This window comes from Dromaius novaehollandiae, chromosome 1 (genome assembly GCF_036370855.1).
Source record: "Dromaius novaehollandiae isolate bDroNov1 chromosome 1, bDroNov1.hap1, whole genome shotgun sequence".
NCBI classification, from domain to species: domain Eukaryota; kingdom Metazoa; phylum Chordata; class Aves; order Casuariiformes; family Dromaiidae; genus Dromaius; species Dromaius novaehollandiae.
This window is the reverse complement of record NC_088098.1, coordinates 173,217,578-173,240,328: the sequence shown is the minus strand read 5'-3', so window position 1 is coordinate 173,240,328 and position 22,751 is coordinate 173,217,578. Positions and strand designations below refer to the sequence as shown.

Genomic DNA, 22,751 nt, shown 5'->3' with positions numbered 1-22,751 from the left:
GAACTATAACTTGATTGCTAGGGCTGCTTTTTTGGGGTCTCAGTAGCCTGAAGTATTGGCATGAATTTGATGGCTGCCAGTGAACCTATACAGAATTATGTCTGGGAGTGCTGAATTTTGTTCTGAATCATTTTTATTTTATCTTTTATTTTTTTTTAACTATCCAGGGGCCTATTAAGATTGTAATGAGTGTTGTTGAATAACGTGATTAAGGTAGGAATATTATCTTAAGATTTATAAGTGGCAATGAAAAAAATGCAAATGAATAATATAGGAGGAGGGTAGGAGAAAGAAGTAAAGCTAATGGCAATGTGGGTATGTGGTTTTATACTTTAGCTACAGCCTTCATTAAGATAGATTAAACATGTAGCTATATGTTTTGGAGGATGTGAGAGTTGTGGATTAGTCTCATTCAAAATCAACATTTAACTGAATTGGTCTCTGAAGGTATCTGTCTCTTTGCATTGAGTATAAAAGAATCCTGCAACAATTATTGTCCTGGCATGCATCTGAGCTCATTTGCCTAAAATTAGGTGGGTCAAACTGATGTTCATATAGTAGTAATCATCCCAGCCAGCTTTAGGGTGGGATTTGCCTCCGGATTCACACACTTGAATTTAGGTGTCTGCAGTGTGAGCTGGTATCAATGCTTCCTTTGAAATCAATGGGAATTTTTAGCCAGGGGAATCTGGGGAGCTATTCCGATGAGGTGATGGAGGTGTTAGCCTTAAGATGAAATCGATAGCTTCATAGGGCTCACTGACTCCTACCTCACAGCTGGTCGCCTGAATGTACATGTCTGTGATGTAGGGTGTCTGAATCTGGAGCTGAATCCCAGTGTAGAGGCTCCATTTGAATTCCCCCACATAGGCATCCAGTGCCATTTGAGATGCCCTGGGTTACCCTGGCTGACCTCTGTTTTCCCATCAGGAAGGAAACAGATCTCCAATGGGTCCTGCGCCATATCTGCTGTTCCTGTAAAGATTTCTTGGCCTTGGTCCCAAGGGCATCTCAGATGGGCTAAGGCATCTAGCTGTGGGCAACTGAATCAAGTCCATAATGTGAATGTAAAGACGAGCCAGAGGAATGCATGATATATTTTCCCCTTCTAAAGTTAAAAAAAAGACTTATAAGATTTAAATTAATGGGAAATAAAGACATGAGAAAGGCAAATTTATTGTTTGATTTGCTGCCTCTCTCTGGTTATCTGTTCAGTCTATTCTAAAGAAGTCACAGCAAGTTACCTTGACAATGAGTCACTTTGATCCATATGTTCTAGTCACGGTGATGGCTTCATGAATTTCCTGGGCTTTGTATGCCATATATAAAACCCCATTATGGAACTGTATGTTTAAGGAGGGAATGGACTCCTGTTTCTACCGAAGCAATTCTGTGTTAAAATTGTTTTCATTAATAATTGGATTAATGAATTCTAGTATTGCAAAAGATATTATTCTTGTCAGCTTTACCTCTGCAAATAATAAGCAAACGTCATGTCATTTTTCATACTCAAGCATTGTAGAAGTGGGTTTCATAATATTTATTTCTTTTCCAGTTTTGAAACAAGATGAGGCAACTGGAAGAACCTAATAATTATGTTTTAAACAAAAACAACATTTCTGTAATCTGACCTTCCTGTTTTTATTTTGCAATACAGTCTATCAGTAAGCACACACAACTTTATTGTGATTTTACAAGTGACTCACTAAGAATAGTGTTCTTTTCTGGTGCAAAAGACTGAAACATTTTACTCGTAAGCTGAAGAGTGTCTTTCCCCCTTTAGCCATATACCTTGAAAGGGCATTTTAGAGGGATTTTAAAATCTAGTTGTATTTCTTTCATTTGGCACAAAGTCAGTGGTAATGTTGATGTACTTCAGAAATACTAAATGTGTAGTCACAGCATTTAGAGTGTACCAACCTGTGCTTTGTGAAATAGCTTGTAGGTAGAATTGGCTTAATAATTTTGTCTATGATGCATAAACCAAAAATTAATCCAGTTTAGATTTTCATGGCTCTTAAAGTACTATAGTGCGCATAGAAATAAAAAGCAGTAAAAATTGATTTTTTTTTCTCTGGAAAGTCAGCGTATTTGAATGAGGGCACACAGAGAGAAGAGCTGTGAACCAGAAAGTATAATCTTGCCAGGCTGTTTTTTTTGTTTATTGAAGTTTTAACTCATTCCTGTTTTATTTGGGTGGGTTTTAAATCTGTGCTCATTTATTCCAGCTCTTGTAAGTTTTCCTTATTGTATCATATCATGGTTTTCATAAAAATATTGATACGTTGCATGAAATATCCCAGCATTAGAACAGCTCATAACAAACCCAAAGGTTTCATGAGAGACTTATGCCAAAGCAGTCCCAGGTGATCAAATGATAAAATGACTGACTACCTGGTCTTTCAGGCTGGAGTGTCACTTGAATGATGCTTGTTTAATTTTCATCTTGTTGTGCTTAACCACATGTTTCATTTCTGGTGGAAGTGTCTGTTCTACATATTCCACAGTGGGGGTAAGGTTTCATCTTGGAGTAAAACTTCAAGGGCATGAGCATAGTAGTCATCTCCAATAGGTGGTTCTTCTGTGAAACACCGTGTGAACTTAGACAAGATTCTCAACATTCATCTGGTCTACCACTCATTCATTAATGCATATATTTAGTTTACAATGAATGAGGCTCATTACAAGCTCCATTTCTGTGGATTAAACATGCTAGCTTTGAGGAGGTTGACAATTAAATGTAACTTCATTTAATAAGACTTTTTTCTGAGAATATTTCCTGTTTTCTATGAGCAGTTCTAATGTTGAGGTAATCTTTGTTTGATTTTACTCTATGGCCTAAGCTGGATCACTTCTCTCTTTTTGCTTCTTTTCAATTATCTTTTGTTTGAAACCTTTTGTTTTCTTTTATTTAGCGCACTTTTCTCTCTACTGCAGAGTCAGCTCCCTCTCCCTTCAGTTTTTAATATTTCTGTTCCTTTAGATTCATTCAAATCACCAGGACCACATAATAGATTTAACAGTTTGGTGGAGCTTGTTCTGTATTTTATTGGTAATACTGGGAGATGTTGGGATATGTCAGTGGTAAGCCCAGTGAGCAGAAAGATGCAATGTGTAAAGTTCCCAGCTGGTGCAGATCAGTATAACTCCTCTGAAATCAATGAAATGATGTTGATTTACACTCTGGCTGAAGATACACTGTATAGCTTCACTTCTGTAAAAAGCTCTGGAGCAGCCGCGTGGATAAACTTAGGAGTTAAGAGGCTTAGCAAGGAGTCAGTCTGTAGGAGCTCAGGTTTTATGCAGGGCTTCAAACCATATCTCATCCAATTCAGCCTTCCAGAGAGAAAAGCCCTCTTGCGGAGAATATGAAATACTGGTTAGATTCAGAGTTTGTCTTAGCTGAGTTCTCATTCAGTAATGCTGCTTCAGCTGTTTAAAAGCAGGCAACAGAAATCTGCAGATTTGCAATTGGCTCCAATAATTTATAGTCTTTCTTTTAAGATGAAACTGCTCTTCATTTATTGCAATGAATAATATGCTTCAGGATGAATGCCTTTATGTGGTCTGTGGACGATAAGGCATATAGTGAAGCAGATACACTGTAGTTTTTCTAATTGTTTATGATCTGTGGTGTTTTAGCCCTTATTGTGTTGGATCCCAAAGTCATGCGCTAATTGAAGTTTGAAATCTAAACATGTAACATACCCAGATGAAAATCTGAAAAAACAAGGAAATGAAAAAGGCGTGTCATTCAACAGTACTATGTTCTCTTTACCTTTAAAAAATATCTTGCAGTAAGGCCCCAGACAGAATATTTTACCCTGATCTCAGCAGTCCAGGTTGTGTCCCATTCTCTTAATTCTCTCTCTCCTCCCTAAGGGTTCATGGTGAAATTATACATTTTGAAGTCCTTAAGATATATAAAAAAAAATCTCATGAACTGTTATAAATTGCAGTTACAGGGAACTTCTACACTGTAGTCTGTTAACAGCAGAAACACACAGAAAATATAAATAAATGAAAGCCTATGTTTCGTATGATTGAGCTGCATTCAGTGCTGTTTTGAACTATGAGTTGAGTTTTTTTCTGAATATAAGTTAAAGTTTATTTGATGTCCATTGAGGCATCAGAGATGTATGTTATGGTGCTCAGGATTTGATTAATAAGATTAATACAGCTTTTTCATCCTTATTTTTCATGTGTGATAGAGATTAAAATTCTATGTAAAATCTTTTAGGGTAGCAAATGGTAATGTGCTGAAGTTGCAGATGATAAGGTTGTTGTTTCCATCATAAATAATATAATTTTTAAAGCTCCAGAAGAAATGGCAGAAGTGACAAGAGTGATTCAGTTCTTTTTTGTACATCGTTCTGATAACAAAAAGTGCTGAGTACCTGTAACTGCTCTGAGTATCTGAGCACCTCTTGGGGATTGTGGCATTTTGAAGGACAGGATGTATAGCAGATTCCTGCTGAAGTACAAGTTCAATGCTCAGAGCACACACGTATATGCATAGGAGTTATTTCCTGTTAGATTTCATTTATTTGAAGGAACCTGTTCTTTGCATCTATATAATTCCAAGCAGTTCTTGGAGTTTTTGCAAAAGCTGATATTGCTGGATTTTCTAACACAGCTACTGAAGATGACTTGTATATTTCGATGTGAAAAACTCATTTTTGGTACTCTATTTAGAAGCATGTGTTTGCATTTCAGACAGAATATTTCTCTCTAGGACTGGAACATTTCTACTCTGCAAATGTACCTCAAGATAGAAGTATTTTTTTGAAAATCCTTGTGGCACTAAATGCATATAAAATCAGACACTTCACACTTATTTACTTCACAGATATGCCCTCCTTTTTTAATTTGGCTCTGACATATTGCACCTACTTTTTATCAAATTTTAATAAATGTGCTATTTAAGTAGTTGATTTCACATGTTAGGAATTGATTGTTGTACAGCCTGTAGAATTAAATATTTTCTTAGAATTGGTTTCTAGTTATTATAATTACAAAAAGATGCTGAATTTGCAATCTGAAGTCCTTTATTTAAAGGTACAGAAGTAGTGTTAGATATTACCTCGCTTGAGAAGGTATCTATCCTGTTTTAGAATGGAAGTGTTCTATTAACACGCACTAACTATGGAGCTGGGATTATCAACTCATCATGAGAGGCAGAACAACTAGAAATACTGTCAAATTTTATTTGAGGATTTCAGTAGGCTTACTTAAAATAAGAATAATGTATGCTTGAAATATTATCTCAAAGTCTGTAATGTAGTGTATGCCCGAAGGCCATAGTGATAGCATCAACTCTAAGTTACCCTAAGAATACAGGCACAATTATTATTATGTAGCAGACTGCTAATCACTGTTTTTGTTTCCAAAGTATACAACTACTTGCCCAGATAGAAATTAAAAGTAAAACTAGGTTTCACTAATGGATGTGGATATATTTGATGGCTCATCCTCTCTATGAGAAAAGAGACCTTTTCAAAACTGGGCTATTTTGGGACCCACATTTCAATTTTGCTCCTGATTGTGTATGTGGTTTGTTTATTGTTTGCTAGTCCTCAAATTATTGTTACAGCTTTGACATAAATTCTCATTTTACTTCACTGCCAATTTTTGATGTCTACAAAAGAGAACTGGGTATAGCATTTTACAATGTAGACAAGCCTCCCCCATGCGGTATATAGAGGTAGCACTGCTTCTTTATTCAAATTTTGTCTATTTCTGCTTTTTTACTTTCAGGGAGCACTTTGGTTCTTGTCTTCATAGGTATTGCTTATTTTGGGGAGCTCTTGTTCAGATTGTTTTATGCTATGACATAGCTACTTTTTTTCAGAGTTGTTTAGTTAAGGATATAGTCCACAGTCTTGTAAGTGTGACATACATTCTTTGTGTTTGGATAGCTGACCTCATATTTTAGTATATTCAAGCAACTTGATTATCTGCATATGTTTTACCAAGTGTTCCACATCCCCCATCTCTGTCTTCATATTTCATCAAAACATAACACTTATACGAGGGATTTGTATTTACCTTGACATTATAAAAACATTCTTTTAATACAATAGATACTATCTGACACTGAAATGTGGCCAGTAAGCTCCAATCTGAGTATTTGTGAGGCATGGGTATTTTCAGATTTGCGTGATCATTTTTTTTTAATATTGCCAGGCAGAGAATAAGTTAGTACAACAGCTGAGGTATAGGAGGTTGTTAAAATGAAATTCCTGAGTTTCTTACATAATTTTGTTTCATGAATCTCTCCTAAAATATCATTTTCTTAATTTTAATTTGGAGTGGGATATAATTGGAAATGTTTATAATTACAGTAAATGTTTTATTGTGGGATATTCACTTTTTGGGGGTGTCACTAAGCCATTCTTGAAGTCATTGAATATGGCTTGGTCAAAAAGTGTAACAATGCTTGATTAAAAACTTCATGTTCAATGTTTTGATAACATTGAGGGAGAAAAACAGTGCAAGTCTGATTGCAAAACAAGAATTACTTTTCTTCAGCAAAACCTAGATCAGACCTAGATGATTCATGTTTGTAAAGCCATTTGGAACAATTTAAAGATTGCATTAGTTTTAGGATTTTAGTATCACCTCAGGTACTGCAGTACTGTATTACATAGGTACTACTACAGTTTAGAGGACTGTAATAACCAAAAGAACTTGTGATAGGGATTCAAAGACATACCAGCCAAGCCTTTTTAAAAAGGCCTGTGTATTTTTTTTTAATAAGGTAACACCATTTTTGGTAGCTTTTTCTTGAAAGGAGGATACTAGAACTACAGCCGATAACTGAACATACTGAAGCCTGTATGTTCCCCTACTGCAGAGAGGCATTGCAAATGCACTTTAACTTGGAACAATTAATTTTTTCCACCTTCAGAAAGAAAACAAGCTTTTCCTTATGCATGTGTCTTCCCCTGTTATGTAGTAGCAATGTTGATCTTACTGAACATGCAGTATTAGTTCAGGTGAGGTAACTTGTACCTTGATGCACTCGTTGCTCAAATAGCTACAAATAGAGCCAGAGGTGGCTAACTTTGGTGAAGACATCTTCCTGTAGTCAAATAAATTCTGCCATAAGAGCTGATGGGTTATGTCCTGAGCTGCCTAGGAGACAAGATCAGTTAATTTCTCTTCTCATTTGATTTATCTCCAGCTGCCAGAACACAGATAGTTTTTGAACAAGTATGATAATCTTTAGTTAGGGTTTGAGAAGTACAGAACTTACAAATTACTGAGGTTAAATGAGATTAATCATAACCTTTAATACCCACAATTATAAAAGGTTATATACCTAGGAAAACCTAGTTGTCCACTGACTATAAAGAAACCGAAGGACAATTCATCCATCCTTATTCCATTCTTAAACAGTTGTCTGAATTGATTCTGGAGGTGCTCATTTTTCTCCATTGATTAGGAAAAATTTTGGTAGTACTTCATATTGGAAGGAATTAGATGACAATTTTTCTTTATATTTTGACAAGTCATGAAGACTCTCTACATTTTGACCCTGATGCCTCATTTTTGTTCATTCAGAGAAAGTTTCTCATTGCCTCCTATCACTTCAGTCAGGGCACTTTTGAGCTTACTCAGAATCATTTGTTCAGATACCTAACTTCATATCCCAGAATGGGTGCACTCAGGAGACGTGGGTTTTTTTGGTGTTTTCATGTGCTAGTAGCTAGTCTGAGTCTTTCTCTGATAGTTAGGCACAAAAATTTTGTGCTGCAGTCGATACATTGGTGAAATAATTGGCGTAAATATTGTTGTATGTGTCAGTTAGTATTAACTGACTTACAGGAGGTATTGTTTTATGTTGGATGTGAATCCCAGAGGAAAATCTAGGTGACTGAATCTCTTCTGGAGAGACTCACTTACCAGAGCCAAACATTGAGCTGTTTCTTCTGTGTCCAACTATAAGCACCTTGTCCTTGGATCTCAGCCGTTTATTATGTGAATTCATGGAAAGTGATGTGGCCCAGATTTATTCCACCTAATTTTAGGCACATGTATAGTGTACCTCACTTTGGCCTTGATACTCAGCACCTTTTTTAAGATAAAAGTATAATTTGACATGCTCTTGGGAACTTAAGATAATCCAGATAGGGCAAATAAGTATGACAGAGGACCTGCAGAAGAGCCTCGCTCACCTGGACCGGCATCTGGAGGCCTGATGGGATGCACTAGAACACCCCCAGTGTTGTTGTATTCTGTGTTTAGACAACTGAATCATAGCCCTAGTGTTTTGTGCTGAGAGGTGCTCTCTGCTCCAAACTGTAGGACCTGCAGAATGGAAGGGCTTCATCTTCTTCTGTTTTGTGAATAGCACCTGGGTCCTCCTTGGGATCTGTATAAAAATGTCACACTGTTTTATTCCCTAAACTAATCCTTTCAACTTTTTTTAAATTTTCTTGTTTACATTGTGATTGAGTCTTATCACCATAGTTATCATATATTCATGAGTAGTTTTAGTTGATGTGAAATTTCTTTCTCCTCTCCCCCCCCACCTTTTTTTTTCTCTGGAATGGCATTTTTATTACTGTCTATTCCAGTCCTTTATTCAGCTCCTGAGATGAAAGCTGCAAAAAGAGAGCCTGTCCAGCAAAGTTCTGAGACTGCTGTGATTACAGTGGCATAGTTTATAATCTGACTTCACAGGAGGATAAATATGATGGCACTGACAATTTTAGACCTGCCAGTATGTAGACAGGAAGATTCAAGAGGTCACAAAGCAGCTGTTGTTCCTTGGGGAAGGAAACGTTGTTCCTTTCATCCTTGGGGGATGAAAACATTTCCAGATGAGTGGACGCACTGCTATCATCTGTATCTTAAAACTGCTTTTGGGTGATTAAACTGAAGCCTTCTAACATACAGTTGAAAGAGATTAGAGATTTATTTCTGCACTAAAAAGCCCTATTAGATTACCTGATTTTGAAAAGAAACCTCCTTCTCCTCAGATTGACATTAGGAAAATGCACAAGACCTGTAAATTTTTGTTACATAAAAAGCAGACTTCTGACAAGATAAAAGCCTCTCATGTTCGTAGCAGCCCTGAGGAGTAAGCATATATACAGAGCATATGCAGGCAGCAGACCTCCCCCCTCCTTGTTGTGTTACTGAAACATAAGTAGACCCTAAGGGTTAATCCTGTCAATACGTACAGCCTGTCTACCCTATGCAGAGGTGTGTCAAACAATCTAGCTCCAGTACATCCACACACTGCAGTGCAGAGCTGCATGGATGATATACATCAGTATATCTGTCACTTGGATCCAGTTTGAATGCTTGACATGATACCTCTAGCACTTCAGCTTTCATATCATGTCTTATATAGCTACCATATATGTGTCTGTAACTGTGTTAAACATGCTATAAGTGCTTTCAGAATCAGATTCATATTACTTTACTTAAGCCATCTTAAACTTTAGGTTTGTTTAGTTCATGGCAATGGTTGTAAAGTGTTCACATAAAAAACAACTTTCCCACTGTGTTAGGAATCATTTAGAAATCCTACTGCACTATATTGGCAAAATACTCCTGTACCAACTGCTTACTTGGTCTTTGTTAAGTAAACCAAAGGAGTGACTATATGTGTGGGGGAGATTGGTTTTGGAAACAAATATCTTTAAACTGTGAGAGAGATGCCAAGAAAAGCATCTTTGTCGTGAGTAGTAGTTCAAGGAGTAATTTGATAAGGAGACTTGTCCAAAAATGAATTTATGTTTACCAGCTATGAGGAGCTTTTATTGCCACCCAAAAAGAGTTGTGCCTCTTAGAACACAGCTTAAGAAAAAGCCTGTCACCACCTCATCTACATGACTTGTACGAGGGTGGATGCAGCCCAAGTGTGAGTAGAATACATGAAACTGCTTCTCCTTCTCTTTGGATATTGAGGCAAATTCCTGTACATCAGAGTAGTCCCAAGGGATGTAGCTATGTGGTTGGGGAAGAAGATGACCCACAATAACTGATGTGCGTACAGGTGGTATACACATTAAGAGTTTGAGAGCCTACTCGTGAATAATAGATAACCAGGCCCCCCAGATTTCTTGAAGTCAGCTGCATCAGCAGATCCTTTTTAGGATGATGGAGGAAGATACTTAAGTGCATAGATTTGTAGTAATGAGGCAATATTGCAAACAAACAAACAAAAACCCCAGCGTGCATTGTTCAACTTATATGTAACTTCAGAATCTCAGCTTGTGAGGGTGGCTAATTAGAGCATTCAGGGGTGCATGCCCTGGAAGGCTTGTAGAGCTACAACTTCCCAGCTCCTTTTTATAAAGTTGATTGTGGTGTCTCAAAATAGCAACTCTGGTAAATACTCTCTGTCTCAAAATGGAATGACACATCCTTTTTGATTTGGTACTGGAACAGCAAATGCTTCTTCTAGGGCACAAGGAGTTTCTGTTTCCTCTTCTGGTTAATGTAGTTTAATTAGCATTTTTATTGAATACCTTAATTAGCTGATGATCCTAGCATTAGAATTTAAACTATCTTTGCTTCTTCAAAGTATACCTGAAACTCAGTGGCATGATTTGACACATTTTATATAGAAATAGGAAATGTTAATTGTATATATTCTGCCCAACTCCTTAACTTACTAGAAGCTTAGCACAGGGTCAACACGTACAATATAAATCCTACAAACAGCCTGATTTCAGGCGAGATTGCTGAGACTGAATCTCCTTCCCCCTCCACAAACACACAGCATTGATCCCATTGTAGTTAAAGGCATCTCTCCAAGAGGCAATCACAGTGTGACAGGAGTCAGAGAAAACAGATTTAGGTCCTTTTCCTATTTTTGATAATACTGTGCTGTGTTGCTAATAATCTGTCACAGTAAGCGTCAAACTGTTGGTCATCAACCCTTCACTATGTGGGAGCTGCATCCTGTCTGGGTGTGTCTCACCACGATGCTGGAAGGCGTTGGGGATGGAGGCTCTGGAGATGACTCCTGCAGCTGCATACCCCTGGCTGCTGCCCAGATTCCCCTGACTCCTTCAGATCCTATGCTGTACTCTTCTGCAGAGCTAGTGTTCACTGGATTGGAGCAGTATGGATTATATGGGTGACACCTCCAGGTTTCTTCAAGCAGCAGACTAGTGAAGAGATGGTCTGAAAGCAAGGTGGGCTATGTCACAGACCTGACAGATGCGTAAGACCTAAGAGCCCGTATTTAAAGAGAGAAAGAAATTTTTCAGTTCAGGAGTTGGTTGGTTTTGCTCTTTGTGGAATATTGTTGCAAATGAGACATTTAAACTAGCACTGAGTGATTGCAAAATATGATTCCCAGATTATTCTGTGGGATTTTGCTTTACCATGCTATGATTGAAACATAGACAAAGCAGTTATCAAATGAATCCATGACAGAAGATGTTTTTCACAAAAGTTATGCAATGAGTGTGAGATTTCTCATATCACTTATGATAATGTTACCTAGTATGAATGGCTCTTTTATAATGCTGATGTTAAAGTGCATGTAGTCAATGAAGGGTGCGTGTTTTATAAAGGAAAATGTAAACCATTGCACGAATTGTGCCAAACAAAATGTTTTCCCTTTAGATTAGCAGGCAGTGTTAAGCAGATGGTGAGTGAAATGTGATTTGCACTGATCATTATGCTCTGAAAGTGTTAAAAAGGTATGTGCATCACAGCCTCTGACTATATGAGGAAATCTGTTTAATGTTAGAAGAGTGAAGACACCACTTATAAACTTGCATGGCATGGAGTTTTCTACAAGGTTATTTGAACTAGTTAAGGCAGAATTAATTACAGATGCCCAACTTTTTGAGAGCTTGTTTGGGACTGCTGGACAGTCTGCTCTGTCATTGTATAGACGAACCTGCAAGTCTCTGTGGATCCACTAATTTTGTAATAAGATGATCTTAGGTTGCCATAGTTGAGTCTTCCTCTAATCCCTTTACATGGAAATGCAATCTACTTTCTCTTTGGCAGAGTTATATAGTCTGTTCTAACTTCACCTGTGCCTACAGGAGTTGCTGCCACTTCTGATCTACTAGCTGAGATGATAACATTATGACTTCCTTGCCCTTTTCAGTTAATACATGCTGAGTTAACTTAAGCTGTGGTCTGATAATTCATAGCTAGAAGAGGCTGATGCAGGAAGTCTCTCCAGCTAGCACAATAAGAACTGGAAGAAGATGTTTCTGTGGTCACATGTAGCTTGTCTGCACGTCATGGTGATATATTTTTCTTTATCCCATGAGAAGCAGTTATGAATTTGTAAGGTGGTTACTGCTTTGTTCCAGTTTTCTGTTGCTAGTTGTTAAAGGTAAAATATGATGAAATTGTCAGTAATGTAGCTTTGCTCTGTGCCATGTACTGTGTGTAAGCAGTGTAAGACACTGAATTAATCTCACCCAGCTGTAGACATCTCATAGAAGTCATTCTCTGACAAGCATTTCTTTTGGAGACAATATTGGCTTCAGCAGGCTCACCTTTCTGCTTCTGTTTTCTGCTTCTCCATCCCTCTCTTAATAGTCCTGATATACAACTGGATACCAATTTCCTGTTAAATGGGACTGAGGATCTCTTCCATCTCTTCTCCCCCCCCCCCCCAAAAAAAAAGGGTCTTTTTAATACAGATCAGATCACTGATCTGATTTACCATGCAGTCTTTTGGGTACAGTTGTACCTGTACAACCAAGAGGCTGGCATAGGGAGGATTAGGGTAAAGCATCATGATGTAGGAAGGTAGCTAGGATTCTCCTTTAAACTGGAACTGCTGCCAAGAAGGATGTTCGGCAATTTTATTTGGATTGCTAAAGCTGTTTAGGTAGGATGAATACAAGCATTGCTGTGCTCTCTAGCCCTGCAGAAGAGAGTTGTCTTTTTAAATTGCTAAGAAAATGGGAAAACTGAAGGCAGCCTCTGAAATCTGTTTTAAGCTCTCTTTATAAAATGTTCTCTGTAAAGAATGATGTCAGAATGGGTTTTGTTTGAATATATGTAGAGATCAGTATCTGAGCCAGTCACATGAGCTCTCCTTGTAGTCAGCAGAGATAAACAGACGCATTTCATGTCATTTTAGAGTGGAGGTAAGGTGAATTGTGCCCTGCTTTTTCTTTTTTGAGTGTATTCTGTCTTGTGGTGACTAGGTCAGCTGTGTATGTCTATACATAAGAGCATCTTTATTGTGTCTGTGTGGCTCGGGATCCTGTGTCTAAAAGTGCAATAAATAGATGTTAGGGGAGAGTAAGAACAAGGGGAAAGAACTTATATGCTTGCCATGATGCTCTCCCAGATGTATTTTCAGCTCAGACTTGAAACCAGATGTGGTTTCTGATTTAGATGTGATTTTGTAACCTTTGGTGGATTTCTCTTCTGTGAATTTGTGTAATCTTCCTGTAAGACCATGTAGACTTTTAACATTAAAAATGTCCTTTAGTAAGGATTCCTATTATGTGGCAGCCCCAAAAATTGCATAGGATGAACGCTCTTAGTGACTGAGATGATAATAGTGTGGCAGAAAGATCAAAGATATATTTAGTTCCAGGTTCCTTTATGTAATGATACATGTGAACGAGTTGTATGCTTAGTTAGAAAGTTGTATCCTATTGCAAATCAGTTAAAATGTGAGAGCTTGTACATGCATGGACTCTGCTGAATAATCCACCAGACAGAATGAAAATATGTCAGACTAGCAGTGTATACGAAATGCCACGTACTGAATAAAGGAGCTGGGGAGGGAATAGACATTTGGGGCCTATGTCCTGCCTATGGTGTAATAGTTCAGCATGATATTTGACTGATCCCTTAAGAAAGGGAAACTTGGAAGCCAAGTATGGCAATTACCTCTGCTCTGAAAACTTGCTTTGAGTCCTATTCATGTGGGGAGAGTTGTGCACTCAGGAAGAAAATGAACACAAAGACAGCTACATTTTTCAGAAAGCCTACGTGCTTGTTTGTTTATTTAACTCATTGGTGAAAAGTTTGTGCAGTCAACAAAAAGAAAAACCTCAATCCAACCCAAAGCGTATACCTATATGTTATATGCTGTATGGATATAGCATATACTTTGCCTAGCTATATGCTTCAGATATAGCTATGCTTTTTTTGTAGAAACTGTGTAATTCATACCTCCTAATTCCAGTTTCTTTCTAGTCTTTTGCATAATACTTTGCAAAAAAAATCACTTGAAAAAGTTGGGTCATGGAAGGGGCTTAAAGTTTGTGTGCAATACTGTGCATTGCATTTGGAAAATAACAGTGTCATTTTCCAGTATGTGATGCTTCCAAAGACTGTTCTCAGGCCAGCCTTTCACTATTATGTTGGGATAGAGGAGTTGTGCATCGGTCTTGAAAAATATACAATCTTCCCACTCTGATAAGTAATCATTGGCACAATTGGAATGTTTCTGACAAAGTGCATCACTCCTGAATCTTACTTAGATTTACATTTTTTTTCAACAGTTGCAGTATGTCAAACACCACCACTGTTTGCATCGCTCTGCTGTGCTAGGTGAAAACCCAGGACTGCTGCAATTTAGGTAGACTTTCTGACTGAACCTTTAAAAGAGGGCTATGCTATTTTCGTTGGGACAAATTTTGAGGTGTAGAAGTTATTGCAGTTCTATATGTATATATAGTAGTATACCGATCCATAGCAGCTGAACTGCTTTCTTATTGTATATTAATACTGAATCCTTTTATATTATTTTTTCCAGAAGGATTTACGTTATGTGAAATGAGTTGGGGAACAGTTTAACTTTTTCAGGTACTCCTACTTCTGATGTATTTAAGCTAATATTGTTTTTCAGTTTTCATAGATTTAGAGGAAAGTAGGCAGTCTTTATTAATTTTCTCAGCTGCTCCTCATCTATTACTATATGGCCTAACTATAGTGGCAGTTGTTTTCATCAGACATTTGCTACTATATTTGAGACTGAGCTTGATTGCTCCTGATTATTTTGAAGTAGTGTGAGAAGAGTATTTAATCTCTCTTTTTTACTTGACACAGCCATATCCTATGTTCATTGCTAAAACAATGTGAAAATTTAGAAAATTTTGTAGAGAAATTATGTTGCAAAAGACAAGTGACATTTCATTGTTATGTAGTTTCTCACTAGCTATAGATAGAGATATACAAGAGCTTTTTTAGGCTTTAGAAAGGTATTTGTTTGGCAGATAAAGTATTGTCTTGTATGTAACTTGTTTATTTACAGCATGTCAGTATGTTACAGTGTGTTTACTTTCAAATGTTAAAAATATTGGTGGGTTTCTTTCCAAAATCATTGCATGCACTTTCCAAAGAGGTGGAGTTTAGAAAAAATCTTTTCTTCTAAAAGAGATTTTGGTAATAACTGAGCTGTCAACTCATCTATAGCATCTGTGGGAAAAACAAAACCAAAGAAGGTGGTTGGCATGTTATTGTTCTACCATTGCATTCTAATTATCGAGGCTCAGTTTCAGTCTTAAATCAAAGGTTCAAGAATAAAAATGTACAGGAAATGTTATTGCAAGGACTCTTATTTATTGACTCTTGAAAGGACTCCTCTTGTGCACTCTGCATTTATGGAGTTTATTTGTGTATCATTGTACCGAGGGAAGAGAGGATACTTTGCCTCTCTTGGATGAGAAATCAAGGGACAGCAAATGAGCCCTAAGAGCATTCTGTTAGCTGGGTATGGCAGCATGGGGAAAGAGTTTCAGACAGTGACAGATTCAAAGTAACTGAAAATGTGCGTTGAGCAGATGAAATGTGGCTCTGTGCTCATGGCAGAGTTCCTACTGCTGACTGGCTGGCGGAGAAACTTGTTGCTATGGTTATGAAACCACTGAGCTAAGCAATGAAACAAGGTGTTGAGACAACCACGGCTGATGACTGGAGGAGATTGCTAATCTGGAAGTAGCAGGGTGCTGCCTGGAAAGTCAAGACATTCACTGTACAATAACATTCAAAAACATCGGAATATATGTGTGTCCCAGACTGACCTCAAGTTTTGCAAGTGCAGCTCGATACTCTTACATACAGTTGCTGGAGCAAGATGTTGCTATCCTGAGTCATGCAGTATTTCTTCAGTCCTGGAACTTGTAGTCATATAACTAGTAAAAATCCAAATTTTTCAAAAGAGTAAGTTTTTAGGACTTGTAATTGCAGAGGAAAACTTGGAAACATAGGCTGCAAATAAACCCTGAAGTTTAAAGATGTTACAGTTCTTCTGTTTTGAATACAGAAGCTGAACATCTCGCCATGTGAAGCAGATCTAAGGATTGTACATATATACTCTATTTCCAGTGCAGGATTGTGAATTTCACTCCTGAAGCAGGCATTTCACTTTCAAGCTAACTGCTGTGCAGCCATGCATATGCAGGGCTTACCAAGGAAATAATTTGGGTTTTTTTCTCTGAGGAAACCGTGTCAGTAGGGAAGGGGTATGTGCCCTGGTATGGAGGCAGAACATGACCACAGTGCAGAACAAGATCCACAACTTCATGTATTCCTGGATTTATCTTGATTTACAGTTTTGAACTTGCTGGATTGACAGTATTGTAAATACTCCTCCTATTGTGGGCTTGAAAGAGAATTTTTATGCAGGCCTTGTAATTAGTATCCATCTTCAAATATGAGTATATGTGCGATTTAATTTATTTTTTTTAACTTGAATCTAGAGAGTATTTTTGAATCTGGCCTGAAGTCTTAATGTGAAACTTAAGCTAATTGAGAGGATAAACAAACTAGCTAGAAACTTCGATATAATTTAGTATGGCTAGTCAGGCGTACAACACAATTATTTATGACTTTATTGTTTTCTGTCTATATAGCAAAGAACTATTTATTTGTTTTGTTTAGAGTGAAATTGAGTTAGCGTGTTACAGAATTTGGCCAAACTGGTTCAGGTTGTTAGAACTTCACAAAAATAATAGAGCTATGAAAAATAGAAGGTGTTTGAAATGTGTGTACTGCTTTTGTTTTCTTGGAAACCTTGATAACCTGAGTTAGTATAGAGTACATTTGTGACTTAAATGAGAAAGTACTTCTAGTAAAGTAATTGTTTTAGATACAATACAGCATGCTCTGGTTTTGCAGTGTGCTCCATTCCTTTTGAGCCATGCAACTTTGTAGCTCTGCTTACTTGTTCAGGTTTTCATGTGAGATTTTTCATCAGTTCTTGTCACGTGCTCGTTATTAACAGGAGTCAGTATGACCAGTATTTGTGTAGTTGCTCATATTTTTATTTGGAAATTATGATTCTAGTGTATTTTAGCATTTTGAGATCTTCAGGGAAGTTGTAAAAATACGGCCTGTCTTCATTTTTAAACTTTCAATTGTGTTAGTAAATATTTTAAAGTTGTGAACAGGCTTTCTTGCTGCTGTTTTATTTTTTAAAAGAAAAGTTTTGTTTGCATGATTTTGTAGTCCTTCTTTTAAATATTATACTAGCCATTGTATAGCACAATATGTTTTCGGTAATCTAGTTCTGAGAATTGATCAAGACCGAGAAAATCATATCCAGAAAGATGGACAGTTCTGATCTAATTGTAGACTTTGAAGACTGGGACATGTAGTAATTGTGGTTATGTGGTAGAGCTTAAACGGCTTCATGCATCAAAAAATCAAATTGTTAATGTATCCAATTCTTTACCATCAGTAAATCAAATGGATTTTTCATCTTTTTGCTTATTATCTATGTATCCCTGCTTTCCTTTCCATGGCTGATGCTTTTTCCTTCTTCAGTACATCTTCAATGTAAGGTACTCAGGGCAGGTTCTATCCAGCTACAAAGGCTAGAAACTTGCTTTGTTTTTTAAGAGCAGGTGAACCTCTTATCTGGTCTGTGGACAAGCAGAATTGAGGCTTTAAGAAAAAGCTATAAATACTATAAAACTGAGAGCTGATCGGCTGGGCTTTTAAATTTAAAATAAAGGTCTTAACAACATTGCTTCTCTAGAGATGACCTACATGGGACAGTTGATGAAATGCAAATCCTTGCATACTGTAGTGATGTTTTACTGTGCTAATCAGGGCAGTCTCAGAATCAAGTTGGAGTAAAATAATATCCATTGTGCAATTTTGTAATTTTAAAAATTTTACATTTATTTTATGTATTTTCTTAGAAGTATGCACTACTTGCTTCCTATGTACTTTTGTATGTTTTTGGCATAGCACAAGACTACACTAAGTCTAGTTTTGCTGTCTTTGTTAATATAGAAATATTCAGTTGCTCTTTGGCTATTTCCGTTTCAAACCTCATGAAAACATTTTTCTGTGCTTGATTCTAAACAATGGAGCTAACCAGAAGTATAAAATATCAATCCTCTGTTGAAATTTAAATAGACATATAACTCTAGAGTCAGGGATTATTTCAGTCTAATATATCTCTAGGACGTATTCACTTCCTCTTCTATCCTTTTCTGAGACCACATGCTTTTTGAAAGGGTAATTTGGAATCTTGTTTGCCATAAATACTAATTATATTCTTACTGTGGGTTCTTGCTTTCATAGTCACAATAACTGTTGCTTTGTGCTTGGTGGGCCTGTTCACAGCGGTTATTGTACAGAGTAATGAATGATGTTTATTTGTATTGTACGGTTGACCACATCTGTGGGTGAGGACATGCAGGCAGCTAATTGGCCTGACAAATGATCAGACTGTTACAAAACAGGATCTTGTGCTAGACAGAGGAATAGAATTGGAAGGAACTATCATCCTTTGTTCCTTATTGATAACTTGTAGAGGAAGTGACAAATGTTAGCTGTAGATATGATATTAAGACTCTATCATGAACATTTCTTTAAGTGACTGCTTCAAATCAGTTAACAACTTTTAGCAGTTAGTGAGTGAAACTGACCCCTGACTGTTGTGTTAATTATTATTTGGCAGAGTAGCATTCATTTGTGCTTGCTTACGTTTTTGTCCTGTAGCACTTGCATACTTGAGTTTCAAGCTGATCACTTGAAGGCTTGAGAGGATTAAAATCATGAAAAATGAGAGAATTGCAATAATTCTCTGATGGGGTGACAGCGGAGACCACAATTTGCATTTTTATGTCTTATTACTCCTTAGCCCCCTCCTATGGAGACTGAGCATTGCCGATATTTCCCTTCCATTGTAGACTGCTTTGTTCTGGTGCTGAGGCTGAGCAGTTTCCTTTATTCTAACTTCAGTAACACTAGTGAGAAGAGTAGAAAAGGCTGGTTATCCCTTACAAATCCAAGAATACCTTTGAGTGGGACAAAGCAAAAGGATTTTTGGGGAAATAATATCTTTTGGACAGCTGACAAACTACCCCAAAAGGCTGGCACCCTGAATTTGAGGACCTGCCAACATGATATACTTCCCTTCTGTTCCTGTGGCCACCCACTGTGTTAATGTTAAAAAGAAGAAAGAATAAAGTTCGTGTGTTCTGCTAAATCACATTGGTGATACGGAGATATTTAAAATAGAGAGGGAGTGAATATTATTTGAATATCTGTAAATGTTTAAAACAATTGGATCAGCAGGTCCAAATAAACAGCAGATTTGTGATATGAATTAACCATATGTTAGAGACTTAGCTTTTGGACCCTTCTAGTTTTGGGAGCTCGTTTGCAGCATCTGACAGAGCAATGCACCCTGTTAAGCACTGAGGTTATCCCATGGATTTCTAAGTGAGGCATATGTTCCTACCTCCCTTCTTTATATTTCTGTGAATGACATAATATCTCTCAGGACAAAACAGATTCTATCACAAATAAATTTCATCTGTACATACTTGCCCGTATCTGAATGGCTTAATTGAAATTGAAATTTTTAAATTTTTGCCTTTTCCTTTTACTTATAATGGCTTTATTTATAATATTTATTTTCTTAAGAGCATGTGGATATTATTATGTATACATATTTTGGCTCTTGGACACATGTTAAAAAATAAGCAAACTAAATTACAGATTTATTAATTTTTTCCTGAATGGGCCAAGAAAATGTAAATTAAATAAACCTTTAGCTTTTGCCTGTTGTGAGCTCTCTGTGATGTTGCAGACAGACCAGATGCCTAGAAACCTTGTTGCAAGTAATCTATAGAAAAAGAGATGCCCTGTTCTATTATTTGGTTGATCCTCAAAAAACAGTGGAAAAAAATTCATGCTTATGTAATCAGGAATTTGATGCTGTAAAAAGAAGGAAAAATATAGCATGTAGCTTAAAAGATTGCTATGGGATTACAGTTGTTTTTAACTTTTGACGGTTAAGCATAATATACTGTTGTGTCTCTGAACTCTCATAGCTGATAATTCGGTTGTGTGATGACTGCTTGCCATAAACAGTTCCTTGAAGATCACTGCAAATTTCTTTTGGGAGTTTCTCTATTAACTGTAATGAATGATTTTTACTTCCTGTATTTTTTTGTATGTTGACACACAGTGATATAGGAGAATAATATATAATAAAAAAAAAAAGGTGTATACACAGAAAAAGGTAAATAAGACATACTTACTACAAAATTTTTTTGGAACACACTTGCATGTAGAAGGCTCTGCTAATCCTCTATTTTGTTGCTGAACTTTGGTCATTATTTTTCTTTTGCCCTATGTGAGCAAGATATAATGAAGAGATTATGATTAGATGATTTTTTCTCTCTAAAAACACTATTCTATTTATAACTACAAATCTTTTTTTTCCCCTTCTCCCTCATCTCTGTAACAGCTAGCCGATGGCGAAACCTCTTCTCTACACCTGTCTCCTTGGCTTTTCCCTATAGTCCTGTTGCAAGACTCACCCCGTATACCAATGGCTTTAATAGTCCCAGCTTCTCTAAAACCTCCAGTAAAGCAATACTAACACCTGAACGGACAGGTAATGCTTAACTTTTTATTGACTTACAGTGCTTACAGAATTGCTTAATTAAATCTAATTTTGCTACCCTTTAGCTGAAATACACTCTAAAGATGATTCTAATAGACTCTCATCTCAGAGGGAAATTTTTAAAAGATAACCTCCTTTTAATTGTCAAATTTTAGGTAATCTTCTTTGTTACACAGCATGTTATAGGAAAGTGGTGGTAATAAACAGAGCCTAGCTCTCACTGATAGATTACGTGAGAGTGTGGTTGGCAACAGTGTCAACTAAAACAGTCCCCAGCTTTTTCTGCCCTTCACTGCTCATTCCTACCCCAATGTCCCACTTCTTTCTATCTACAGAAACAATTGTGCAGCCATATAGTGAAGTTGCATGGAGAATTTATCTACTATGAAAACAGCCGACAAAAACACGACTGTTTTGAGTCTGGCTTTATTACCACTATTAAAGAATTATTTTCCTTTTGCCACCAGTTTTGAGGGGATACTGAAGAAGTTTAGTTAAAACATAAATATTACTTCCTGTGCATTGTAAATGGCAGAGTTGCATTTTTTTTTCCTTTGGTGCAGATATCAGGAGTCAATTTATGCTGTGACTTCTCTTAAACTGCAGTGGTAGTAGAGAAAATAATCTTCTGGGGAAGAGGTATTTAACATTTGATTGTAGGCAGTAGCAGCTGTGGTCCAGGGAAGTTAGCATCAGTGTCAGTGATCTGTGCACAATCATCTTCTTTACAGTGCCTGAAATCAGTGCAGAAAGCGCTGTTAAGGTCATTGAGGGTGGGATACAGCTCCAGACTCTGAACACCTTGTGTGGGTGTCTGTGTGTGAGCTAAATGTCTAAGCTCCCCTCTTCAACAGGACCTAGTTCAGTTGCCTGAACAGAGGCATCTAATGCTCTTTGAGACACCCTCGGGTGTCTAGTCTGGCCTTCTACTGATGCTCTAAAAGAGCACAGGTGTTACTACCTCTGCAAGTCCCAGAGGACTATTGTAACTTGCAAATTTAAAAAAGCAAACACAGTACCTCTTTACAATCCTTCCTAAAGCAAAACAATCCTCTGCATGTGCTTTTTTGGGAGAAAGTATCGGAGAACAGCTGATTTTATGATGAATTTTAGGTGAATACTTTGTGCAGTGCTAGAGGTTAGCAGCACATCTGCGGTGTAAGCACAGCTTAAGAACCTTTGTCACAGTGATTCTCACACTGTAGGCTCAGGGCCTCTGGTGGTCCGAAGGATATTAGAAAGTGATTTACATTTTTATTTGAAGAAGTTTTCTTTAAAACTGGGCAAACACTAGCTCTAACACTAATAAAAAAGAATATTGAAAGCACAAGCCTCAATTCCCCACAGCTCCAGTTCTCTTGGTGGACCTGCACCCATTTAACTAACTAATTTGTACATTTATTATTATGTGGGAAAAAATTGAATCAAAAGGCCTTTCCCATAGTTAGATCTGTGAAGGAGGCATTGTTTCCTCTATTGTTGCATAATGCCTAGTTTGGTCTTTGTTGTTGTTATCATTTGTTTCTCTTATGATTATAAAAAATTAGGAAAAAAAAACCTTAGTAAAACCTAGGTGAGTGGCTATGATATGGAATCTGAGTACTGAACTTTGGGTGGAAGTTGGTAACGTATACACAGTTACTTACAGAACAGAAAGAACCACAGTCTCATAAAAGGAACTGAAAGGCAGATGTGTTTAGTTTACTATGCTAACTAGTCTGAGCTAGCAGAACTGTATTGGGTAAATTATTCATTGCGTGGGCTACACAACGCTATTTTGGGAACAGAAGAATTCATGAACCAGTATTGCATGTACTACATCTCATGAGCATCAAATCTCTTTGCTAATTGTTAGTAGATTGCTCTATACTTCTGGAAGTTTTTATCTATTATATGGAAAATATTTTAAGCTATG

At 37.1% G+C, this 22,751-nt stretch overlaps 1 protein-coding gene across 4 annotated transcripts in view; it reads left to right on the top strand.

Moving 5' to 3' along the window:
• The window catches only part of SLAIN1 (SLAIN motif family member 1), a 47,914-nt gene that overhangs the window by 4,479 nt on the left and 20,684 nt on the right, over positions 1–22,751 (top strand). For 2 of the 4 annotated variants that reach the window (XM_064504727.1, XM_026120877.2), the window contains exon 3: positions 20,678–20,827. The exons of the other annotated variants lie outside the window; for them this stretch is intronic. In XM_064504727.1, coding sequence (XP_064360797.1) covers positions 20,678–20,827 — 150 coding nt within the window. The remainder of the gene's footprint in view (positions 1–20,677; positions 20,828–22,751) is intronic. 4 annotated transcript variants of the gene reach the window in all.